General features: G+C 40.5%; 1 protein-coding gene and 1 pseudogene across 2 annotated transcripts in view; one reads left to right on the top strand and one right to left on the bottom strand.

The window, feature by feature from the left end:
- The window catches only part of LOC127395158 (zinc finger SWIM domain-containing protein 6), a 210,948-nt gene that overhangs the window by 83,060 nt on the left and 115,548 nt on the right, over positions 1 to 12,340 (bottom strand). For both annotated transcript variants that reach the window (XM_051641640.1, XM_051641641.1), the window contains exons 3-4: positions 8,724 to 8,872; positions 7,533 to 7,683 (exon numbers count right to left, since the gene is read on the bottom strand). In XM_051641640.1, the coding sequence (XP_051497600.1) occupies positions 7,533 to 7,683; positions 8,724 to 8,872 (300 nt within the window). The remainder of the gene's footprint in view (positions 1 to 7,532; positions 7,684 to 8,723; positions 8,873 to 12,340) is intronic.
- On the top strand, positions 10,051 to 10,171 carry LOC127395231 (uncharacterized; annotated as a pseudogene).

Genomic DNA, 12,340 nt, shown 5'->3' with positions numbered 1-12,340 from the left:
ATCAAGATCATTCCCTTTGTGCAATAGACAAATCACCTTTGACACTTGATGCACGCTTGCCACTATGCCCCATTTGAGCCTAATAAATTTTGTTACAAATGTTTTACAGCATTGGAAATAGAAGCAATAATGACCCCTTTAAAACATAAGTGTCAGCAAAGAATTTTGAAGTGTTTTACATCTGTTTTTTAAACACATACATACTTTCACTGGGCCAGTCACTTGAAACCTCAAAGAAGTTAATGTATTATAGTTATTGCTTCTTAACAAGGACAAATGCATTCAGAATGACTAGCAAAGCCACCTCCCTCCTCCAGGAAAGGAGCTATCTCCATTAGAACAAAGCATCATCAGAAGTCCCACTGGAGAATGCTCCAATGTAACAGTTGCTTTTATGGAATAATGAAGATAGAGAAAGCACTTCAGTGCTGTTCTCTCCTTGATAAGAATCCCAAGGAAAAGTACTCTTGGCATTCAGTTGGATCCAAGTTGCAATCTTATTAATAAAAATAATTCCTTAATGCACTCTGTTTTCTCTATGCAGCTTTCAGAAAAAAAAAAAAAAAAAAAGGCTTGCTAGGGGTGCTGTGCTTCTTGGAGAACTGAATGTTTCATTTTGCTCTAATTCATTCTATTACTGAATTAAACTTTGATGTATTGGTCTTGACAAGTGCGCTTCATGCTGATTGTATTGTTGTCCTGGTTTGAGCCAGGATGAAGCCAATTTTCCTTTTTACTGATTTATTTTTTCCTTCAGTAAGCTTTCTTTTAACTACCAACATTCTGTTCTAGCTAGGCTGATAAGACATTGGAATGTTTTTCTAACTGCTGGGTCTTCAAGGTCGCACCTTCACTCTGCCGACTCAGACACTACGGGGAGATCTTTGACCCCCCCGTAGGAGGCTGAATTAGACAGACAGCAAAATTGGCCAGAGATATTCCATTCCATATATCTACGTAAGCTCAGAGGAAGGTCAGAGATCACAGAAGACAACTTCCTTCCTTTTTCTTCTTCCCTTCTCTTCTGTCCATGGCCAGCGTCCAGAGAGGACTCCGTCCATCCATCACCGTCGACCCTTAGGCTCGAGCTCTCCTGACCCTCATCACTCTCCGCTTTCTCCAGCAGCAGCTCCGGGATTTCTCGGAACTGTTCCAGCTCAGGGGAGTGTGGTGGGAGTTGCTGGGGGTGGGGGGAGGAGAGAGGCTCTTGCACATACCTGAACATATCTGTATATAATTGTATATATTTTCTTATATCATTAGTGTTTAATTAAAGCTGTGTAGTTTAGTTTTCAATTCAGCCAAGTCTCTCTCTTTTTCTCTCTCTCCTTCCCTACCTGGGTGGGAGGGGGAGGGGATCGAGAACATTGTTGTCAGACCTGAGTCAAACGGTGACAATTGTATATGACAGTATCATCACTCCTGATGCATTTCATACTAGTTGGCCGATTAATGCAATAGTTTACCTGCAGCACTGATGGCAAGAGGGAATCATTGCCCTTCTGCACACTAAGCTTTGAATGTGCATTAGAGGAAGTGGAGGTGTAGCTCAGGGACAAAAAAAGTGTCAAATTCCTTAAGTTTCCCTTTCTGTCTTGCTGCATACCTCTGCTCCAAGTGTTAAAAGCACACTTGTATTCAGCTAAAAGGAAACAGATATTTATATTTTGAGATTCTAAGCTATCATCGACTACATGCTCTGATATGTGTGTGTCAAGTAATGAAAACCTTCTGCTCCTGTCTTCCTATACTTTCAACTTTTAGTACAATGGAAAAAAGAACTAAACAAGCACTTCTGTCATTTTGCATGAGCCCATTGTTCTGGGTTTTGCCTTTTTCAGTTTGTTTTAAAAACTTCCGCATCCTTGCAGACACTCTGCCATTTGACCAAAGGTTTTCATAGAAGATAAATTTGCTTGAAAGGTGCAGTTTACAGTATCATAGCCTGAGACTACAATCTCCCTAAGAGAGCATTTAGGTATCTGTCACATGTCCATTAGATGCCCCTCTATGCATTTATAGTACCCTATAACCTGATAGTTGTAGAAATTTACTAAAATGATGAATTTGCTGTACTAAGTTAGCTGAATGGTTTACTTTTAAAACAAAGTGCTTTGTGAAACTGTCAGTCAGTTATGCCAAGCATCCAGCAGGTTGTGAAAACATCAAGACCTGACAACAGACAACATTCATGTTGATTCTGGACCCACCTGGGCAATCTACAAATTGAAAGTGTTGTTGTGGATCCTGAGTTAAACGGTGAAAGCATGTTTTTGGTGTATATTAACTGGGGTGTTTTGCTAACTTGTTGGAGTACTTATAGTGGAGATATCCCCAGTCCTGCCCAGCACTGCCAATAAAGAATGCCTGCTCAATAACAGCTTGTTGTTACTGGGTTTTTATCTCAGAATCCTTACCCAGCAACACCTAGCCTCCTACTTCGGTGACAAGTGTTAGAAAGCAAAGGGGTTTGGAAGCTCTGAATTTTGTTTCAACCTAATCACAATAACAAGGCATGGGCATTAGTCTACAAAACTAGGGGAAAGTATAAAGCACCTGCAAATAAATCTCACTGATTAACTTCCCAAATATTCACAAAACCATTCATTTGTTCACAATCAATCAAATGAAGGTAAAACAAATACAAATACTAGCCCAAATAGTACAAAAACACAGGTCAATCCAACATACCATGATACAGCCATCATATTTTTGTTCCATAAGAAACAAATTCTTGACACAAAACAGCTATCTTCCCCCTTTAACGGTTCTTAAATATAAAAATGGAGGAAAACTACTATAAATGTTTGTTTTGTAACATGCAAATTATGTGAAGTTTCTTCACCACGAAGGCAAGCAAGAAGATATAAAGATATTGAAAACAGTAGTTAAAAAAAATATCTCATCCTGTAATCTACGTGTTGATAAGCTGTTGGGACTCCCTTGTTCCAATGAGTAGTAGATACTTATTTTAGATTCTTCTACTTGACTGCTTTCATCAGGTTAATAAGCATCTGGGATTTAGTTTCAGCTTTATTAAGCTGTCATAAGAGCAGCTCCACTTTGATAACAGTAGCTGCTCCAATTATGTCTTGGTTTAGGGTTCACAAGTATAATGATTAATTTGTGGCACATGAGAAGCAATAAAAGGTTGTTTTGCATTACAGCTTTTAAAATGTGGGCACTTTTAAAATTTAATTTGTCACTTAGCTTTTGCTAAGAAGACATTTAAATTGCAGTAAAAGGCAAACGGGGCTCTTAGTTTAAATGCAATTCCCATATTTAAATGATCTGTAATGGTGCAGTGTTAGTAGGAAGACTATTGTTTCACAGTGGGCCCTGATGGTGACATTTGAAATTTGTATTCAGGTCCTGTATTATCTATGTGGCTAAAGGGCTTCCAATTTTATTTCACAGCCAGAAGCCCGCAGAAAACACCAAATAACTTGCAGATCCTATTTGCCAACAAAACTCAGCCTCTTCTCAATATCTGGCATTTGGTAGTGCTCAACATTTAATTCCAAAGGAGAGCCTCACAGCCATCATGATCTCTGGACTGGGACAAAGTCAAAATTTCCCCTTTTATTAAAGGATTCTTTTTCACTTGCATAGAGAACAAGACACTTTTACTTCATGGATGAACATTAACAAATTACTGCTGTAGTAAGATTGCACAGATCATTTTTTCCCCTCCAGAGTACGTAGAAGGTTAACTGACCTTTTCTTAAAATCTGACATCTCAGTTCAACAGGCATCAACAGATATTTACTGTGCATTTCCATATTCCTCCACTTTACCAATGCAATTTAATTAAAGAGAAACTGTGGAACAACAGGACAGATTCTTTTGGCAAATTTACCAAAAAAATTACCAAAAATTACCCCCCCTGCCATAGTCACAGGATACTCATTAGTAGAATAGAATCTACTAAAATAGAATATTTTTTTTCCCCTATAGAGGGACTGTATTACAAAAGACAGCAGGCTAAATCCCTGTGATTCCTACATCAGATAAGGAGTAGGGGCAGAGGGAACAGACCATTGTGTTAGCCAAGGTATGGTGCCTGGCTTGTGCATCTTGACTGCAAACTTGACTGGCAATTAGCACAATTTCTGGAACAGGATGAAGATTCTGTGGCCTGGGGTTGTAACAATAAGCCAAAACAATAGAAACGATGACACCTGAGAAATCTGCATCAAGAATGATACCAGTACTTTTCCCCTCCCCTCTCTTAATTAATAAATAATATGAGCCTGCAAAGGTACCAATCAGAAAGGACAACTGTGATCACTGAGTTCAACCATAAAAAAAAACCCCAAACAAATAAACAACCCCCCCAAAAAAACAAAAAAAAACCCACAACACACAACCTATAATCTCAGCCACTAGAGCATGCCCTGAAGTGCCACATCTACATGTTTCTTGAATACCTCCAAGGATGGTGACTCAACCACCTCCCTGGGCAGGTTGTTCCAGTGCCTGACCACTCTTTCAGTAGAGAAATTCTTCCTAATATACAATCTAAACCTCCCCTGCTGCAGCTTCAGACCATTTCCTCTGGTCATGTCCTTATTCACTTGGGAGAAGAGGCCAACACCCACCTCCTTTCAGGTAGTTGTAGAGGGCAATGAGGTCCACCCTTAGCCTCCTCCAAACTAAACATCCCCAGTTCCCTCAGCTGCTCCTCATATGACTTGTTCTCTAGACCCTTCACCAGCTTGGTGGCTCTTCTCTGGACATGCTCCAGCACCTCAATGTCCTTCCTGCAGTGAGGGGCCCAGAACAGCACAGTACTCAAGGTGCAGCCTCACCAGTGCCAAGTACAGGGGCACAATTACTAAGAGGGCTGACATACTTGAAGGTGAAGTAGTTATATCTACACTCTCTGACAGAGCTTTGCTTGTTCTGATATTAAGGCTTTCCACTGCATAAATCTATAATATCAACTATATACAGCCAGTATTTTATTAGCCTAATGCTTCATTTAGAATGAATTAATTCATTTTAGAATGAATATAAATTATGCTAAACAGGTTATATCCAGTTTGAGCCACACCAGACAACATGCAATCAATCATTGGGGAGGGACTTTTTATAAGGGCATGATGTAGCAATAGGACAAGGGGTAATGGCTTTAAACTGAAAGAGGATAGATTTAGGCTAGACATTAGAAATAAATTATTTCCTGTGAGGGTGGTGAGACACTGGAACAGGTTGCCCAGAGAAGTTGTTTATGCCCCCTTCTGGAAATGTTCAAGGCTAGGTTGGATGAGGCTTTGAGCAACCTGGTCTAGTGGAAGGTGTCCCTGCCCATGCAGGGGGGTTGGAACTAGATGATCTTTAAGGTCCCTTCCAACCCAAACCATTCTATGATTCTATGGTCATTTTTAACAGTGTAAAACTTCAGTTTTCCTTTTGTCCTTTCCTTTCTAAATTAAGCACATTATTCTTGCTTGGATTTAATTTCCTTTAGCTTGATTTTGGACCTTTAAAATGTACCAAGATCAGTAGAGTTTTTGGCTTTGTTCTCCACAATGTTTACATATTGTCCCAAGGGGTGTCATCAGTAAGTTTTGGGTTGTTGTTTTGTTGGATTTCTGGTTTTTGTTTTAATGGGTTTTAAAAATTATATATATATATTCATATTCCATGCCACATGTCAGGAATAGTAAGATTGACCAGAACACATCAAGACAGGCTCCTGTAAGTCTAGACTTTAAGTGTCTTTCCAGACTGTGTGAGAGCATAAGTAACTACTCCAAGTTCCACGAATCGCAAAGCAATTCTATTTAGGCTGCGTGTCTTCAACTTGCATTGAGAAAGTTTCCAAGACAGCATCCAAAACCTTACTACAGCTAAGATATACACACTAATTCCTTCACTCATACACTCAGTAAATTATCTTTTAGAGAAACAAATTAGACTTACCACTGTATTTTAAATAATTCAGGTTGTCTTTTATCACTTTTATCTTCTATATGCTTACATACCAACTGGTTAGTAGTTTGTTCCAGTACCTTACATCTAGGAAAGCAATGCTAGTGGTTACTTAATATTATTCTGATGGCTATAGAACATTCTTTATTAGATTTAATAAAATATATTAAGATGGAATTAAGCTTAATAGAAATTCACTGGAATAATTAATTTACTTTATATAATTTACTGATTTAGCTAAATGCCAGTTGACTAGGTTATTTTATTGTACTTTTAGTAGAAAGATGCTGACTCCACATTCTTGGATAAATAAATGATTGGCTACAAAACTATCAGTCAGCAGCGAAGAAACCTCCAGTAGATATAGTAAAGCTTGTGAAGTCCAGCCCTGCCTGTGCAACTCCAGAAGACTTTTTTTTTTCTGACACCTTTAACAATAGGACGTTGATTTGGGCTCACCCCAGGCCTTTTGCATGTAAATAGAAAAACTCAGTGACCTAGGGGCCTTGCAGTTGGAAATTGATTAAGACCAGCTAGACTGCCTTGCAGTTGGAAATTGACTAAGACCAGCTAGACTTGCCACATGCATTGGAGAAGGGATTAACACCTCAGAACGACTCCCCAGACCACCTAAGAAGCTTGAAGCTCATAGATAAGGAGAATACAAATATTACAATGAGTTCCAGAAAATCTGATGCATATGCATCTAGTAGGACAATATGTCTTGCCTGTTGTCTCTTATGGCATGCACAACTTTAGAGAACTCTCTCTCATGCATCCAGCGCTGCAATAAAGAATGTCTACCTTCTAAAATTTAAATACAAGTGTTAGAGGGTTCTTTCAGCAACCGAATTTTATGGTAACAATTCTTTCCACTCACCTACCCACCCTTAAAATATTGGTGATGTTTACTTTCAAGTTGTTTTGAATTTCCCCTCCCTACCACAAATTCCTATAGAATTTGAGAACTTCTGAAGCAGAAGTTCAAAACCGTGTCAGGGAGTTTCTGGAACATTTTAGAGCAAATGTCTTCAGACTTTACCAGTTTAAATATTCCTTTCCCATTTCAGCTTGTGTTCCTCTCTCTGTTGTACAAATCATGTATCTGGTCACAACTGACCTTCCCTGTAAAGCAGTGTTAATAGCCCTCTGTTATTTGATCTCCTTTCCTGCTCAGTAATGGACTTCTGCTTTCCTTTGTTGCTATCTTCTCATACTCCTAATGAATCTTCTCTTTTTGCCTTCCATTTCTCTCTAGTTGTGAACACTTCCAGTTTAGCACTAGTAGCTTATATACTTATCCTCAGTTGTGTAGCTACATTTCACTTTTTGCTTTATTCTTTTTAGATTCTTAGGTACTTACAACCTGTTGCAATCATACTTGTTTCATACCATGCTCCCTCTCCTCCGATTGTAATTGTCTCATGGAGTAGATAAAAAATTCAATTTCACCAAACCTTAACTGAACAAACCTGCAGAAAACTCTAACCTGCTTTACCTAGTGCTACAATAAAGTTTCTCTCCATCCAAAATATGTAATTGTTTCTTCATTATACACATGAACACCTAAATAATTTTGAAGTCTGTGCATTTACCCAGTTCATCCCAGAGTTGCCTATACTTGTCAGTCATTCCAGTTCCTTGTTGTCTCCAAATCGATAGACGAGGGTCAGCCATGAACTGTTCTGTTATCAACGTCAACATGCGAGCTCCATTTGAATCTCTCATCTTTAGCATCTCTCGCACCTAGGGAATGAGTCTTTTAATACAAACTTAAAAAAACAAACCAAACCAGAGTACAGACAATATGCTGCAGTGTTGAACATTCCATCTCTGTTAATTAAAAATATCATTTATATATCTGATGTGAAATTTTAAATTTGAAAAAAATAGTCTGCCATCCCAATTTATCAACATTTTTTTAGTTTCAGTAACCCATTGCAATTCTGCAAAAACACTTCTTCCATAAGTAATCCACAGGTGTATTATGAGAGCTGCTGCAAGACCATCTTTTCTACAGCTTTCTTCAACATTTTAGAGGTAGGAAGGAAGAGCAAAGGTGCAGGCAGTTGAAATGTTACTTCGTATCCTTAAACTGATCTCAAGGCACACCAGATTGTGTTCCATTGCATTATTAATTTGCCATCATGTTTCCAAGCCTTTTCTTGTTTTTGAACAATAGTGTTCTGGTTGAAATATTAAAAGGTGAACCCCCAAAATAACAGAGGACAGGCTCTATTACCCCCCTCCCCCTCCACCCTCCCAAGGGAAGATAGAAGGGGAATAAGTAAGAGAGACTTAAACTTTGGAAATTGAAACTAGAAACAAATTTACCATAACACAAGCTAAAAGGGTAAAACGTAGGGGAAGAAGAGGTAAGTATCTATATACAAAACCGATCTCGAGGATGGCAGGGATATAGGAAAGGCAGGGCCGCTCCAGGGGAGAGGTCCACGGCTCCTCACAGCATCCGATGCAGTTCGATTCTGGAGCGAGCAAAGGAAGCAGCAGCCCCGGTAGGGAGAAAAGAGCAGGAAGGGAGAAGGGAGTGGCTTCCTGCTCTCCTGGCTTTTATATATTGTGACAGGAAGTGAGCAGGAATACTGACCCTTTCCAGTCTTTCAGGGTCCTAAGGACCCTCTCTCTCTATAGGTGTCCAACACCGTGCCGGAGTCTCCCAAACCATAACAAATAGGACTTAGAGTAAGACAGATTTGCAACAAGTATAGACTGGCTAGGGAAGTGGGGGGAGAGAAAAGAGGGAAGGTTTAGAGTACTCAGCGTACCTTTGCAAAAAGCACATTGAGCTGCTTCCCTGATCCATGGTATCCACCCTGGGAGAGGAAGAGTTTAACCTGTTCTTGGACCTGTTCTTCATCCAAATGCCAGCAGTTTTCATCATCTATGCTAGCACCTGCTGTTGGGTCAGGAGCACCTGCAAACAGCAATAAAATAAATTATTATGTTCTATATAAAAAAGAGAGGTTTGTGGGTCCAGGGCAAAGGAGTATTGAAGAGGTTTTTTGATTTGTGTATTGTTCCGTTTTGGATGTCTTGGCTTTAATCTAAAAGTTCTTTAAAATAGACCTAAATTTCTCCTCAGTAGCCTTAAGCACTTAGAACTAACAGCCTATGAAAAGGTATTTAAATAAATAATATTTTATAATAGAACACTAAAATCAAGGTGAGATTTTTCCTCCTCAGCAGCTATTCTAGAATGCTTTTACAAAGAAAATTAAAGGTTACATAGTATTTCAACAACTGCAGTGTTAAAACCACTCTCCCCAGAACACCTGTGTAATTCTTGTACCTTCAGCAATCTTGCTCAGGTTTAAGTGACTGCTAATGAGCACTGCTATTGATGAACAAGAGGAAAATCATTACCTCAATGCCCCTGAGCTGTGATGGCTCTGCAAAGCTAAAGAGTTAAAAAAAAACCCCAAACAAATCCTAAGTCTTTAAGCACTAAAGGCATTTCCATCATAAAGCTGTGGTGCTTCTGAAAGAGCATTTTTACATAGGCAACAAAAGTGACTGGATTTACATCAGGCAGTGCTTTGGCCACAGGTTGCTCTAAATCAAATTTTGCTTTTGAAATCAGCATATTTTTCACTTGCGGCCTCTTCTAAAGGCTGACAAAGTGGTTCTTGTACCACCTAGCAATCTATATATTGCTGAAGAAGCCTGCATTTCACTGGGTATTTTTTAAAAGGTATTAAAACTGAAAAGGTTGAAAAGCACTTATCGAGACTGTCAGGGAAACGACTCATGGTAGTGTATCACTATATCAGATCTAAGGTATTTTAAGCATGCCCAAGACTCAAGCTAACTTGACATTTTGATTTTGGGCTTGTCACAACTGTGTAATTTCTATCTCTATTAGGGTTTGAGTAGATGTTAGAAATTAAATTGCATAACACAATCTGTCACTTTTAAATCTCAGATCATGTTACCTCTTTAGCCAATACTAAAAGGATACCAGCAGGGAAGGAAAATTACATGGTCAGATTTGTAAAAACGTGCTTTCAAAGAAGTCCTGAGAACTTGAAAAGCAGAGATAACTACAACTCTTCAGATGTATAGGAACTGAAAGTTGTATAGCTGTAAAGATGTATTGCTTCTTGGCCTTTTGGCTAAGATCAAGCGTAGTATCTTGATGGCTACAGAACATTCTTTGTTGGATTTAATAAAAATACATTAAGATAGAATTAAGCTTAATAGAAATTTACTGGAATAATGAATTTCCTTTATATAATTTACTGATTTAGCTGAATGTTAGCTGACTAGGTTATTTTATTTTATTTTTAGTAGAAAATCACAGAATCACAGAATTGTCATGGACGGAAAGGACCTCTGAGATCAGACTCCAAGCATCAACACAAAAAAAACCCCTAACAAACACAACCACACACACTCTACCAGAAAACACCCACAAAAAAAACAAAAGAAAAAAAAACCAACACACAAGAAACCAAACCCTAAAACCTCAGCCCCTAGAACATGCCCTGAAGTGCCACATCTACATGTTTCTTGAATACCTCCAAGGATGGTGACTCAACCACCTCCCTGGGCAGGTTGTTCCAGTGCCTGACCACTCTTTCAGTAGAGAAATTCTTCCTAATATACAATCTAAACCTCCCCTGCTGCAGCTTCAGACCATTTCCTCTGGTCATGTCCTTATTCACTTGGGAGAAGAGGCCAACACCCACCTCCTTTCAGGTAGTTGTAGAGGGCAATGAGGTCCACCCTTAGCCTCCTCCAAACTAAACATCCCCAGTTCCCTCAGCTGCTCCTCATATGACTTGTTCTCTAGACCCTTCACCAGCTTGGTGGCTCTTCTCTGGACATGCTCCCAGCACCTCAATGTCCTTCCTGCAGTGAGGGGCCCAGAACTGAGCACAGTACTCGAGGTGCAGCCTCACCAGTGCTGAGTACAGCACGATACCTTCCCTACTCCTGCTGGCCACACTATTCCTGATACAGGCCAGGATGCTGTTGGCCTTGGCCACCTGGGCACAATGCTGGCTTGTGTTCATCTGGCTGTCAACCAGCACCCGTAAGTCTTTTTCTGCTGGGCGGCTCTCCTGCCACTCTTCCTCAAGCCTGTAGCATTGCATGGGGTTGTTGTGACCAAAATGCAAGACCCAACACTTGGCCTTACTGAACCTCATACAATTGGCCTTGGCCCATCGATCCAGCCTGGCCAGGTCCCTCTGTAGAGCCTTCCTACCCTCAAGCAGATCAACACTCTCACCCAATTTGGTGTCATCTGCAAACTTACCGAGGGTGCACTCAATCCCCTCATCCAGATTACTGATAAAGAAATTGAACAAGACTTGCCCCCAAACTAATTCCTGAGGGACATCACTGGTGACCGGCCACCAACTAGATTTGACCCTGTTTATCACAACTCTCTGGGCCCGGCTATCCATCCAGTTTTTTAGCCAGTGAAGAGTACACTTGTCTGTGCCATGATTCGCCAGCTTCTCCAAAAGAATGCTGTGGGAGACGGTGTCAAAGGCCTTACCAAAGTCTAGGTAGACAACATCCACAGCCTTCCTCTCATCCAAAAGGTGGGTCACATGGTCATAGAAAGAGATCAGGTTGGTCAAGCAAGACCTCCCTTTCATAAACCCATGCCGGCTCACCCTGATCCCCTTGCTGCCCTGCACTTGCCGTATGACCTAACTCAAGATGAGCTTCTCCATGATCTTTCCCAGTACCGAGGTCAGGCTGACAGGCCTGTAGTTCCCTGGATCCTCCTTCAGGCCCTTCTTGTAGATAGCGTTCACATTAGTCAGCCTCCAGTCCTCTGAGACCTCCCCTGTTGACCTGGATTGTTGATAAATGATGGAGAGAAGTTTCGCAAGCTCCCCCACCAGCTCCCTCAGCACTCTAGGGTGGATCTCATCTGGCCCCATAGACTTGTGAGTGTCTAGGTGCAGAAGCAGATCATTAACTGCTTCCTCCTGGATTACAGGGGGGTTATTCTGCTCTCCGTCCTTATCTTCCAGCTCAGGAGGCTGAACACCCTGGGGGAAGCTGGTCTGACTATTAACGATGGAGGCAAAGAAGTCATTATGTACCTCAGCCTTTTCCTCATCCTTGGTTGCAATGTTCCCCCTGGCATCCAGTAAGGGATGGAGATTCTCTCTGGCTCTCTTTTTATTTTTTATGAATTTATAAAAACTTTTTTGTTGTCCCTTATGTCAGTGGCCAAGTTGAGCTCCAGCTAGGCTTTTGCCTTCCTAATTTTCTCTCCGTATGACCTAATCAGATCTCTGTAGTCCTCTTGAGTTGCCTGTCCCTTCTTCCAAAGGTGGTAAACCCTCCTTTTTTTCCTAAGTCCCATCAAAAGCTCCCTGTTTAACTAGGCTGGCCATCTTCCCCACCCTTTAATCTT

The sequence above is a fragment of the Apus apus genome, chromosome W (genome assembly GCF_020740795.1).
Source record: "Apus apus isolate bApuApu2 chromosome W, bApuApu2.pri.cur, whole genome shotgun sequence".
NCBI classification, from domain to species: domain Eukaryota; kingdom Metazoa; phylum Chordata; class Aves; order Apodiformes; family Apodidae; genus Apus; species Apus apus.
Note: the sequence above shows the minus strand (reverse complement) of the source record. Positions and strands in the feature narration are given on the sequence as shown.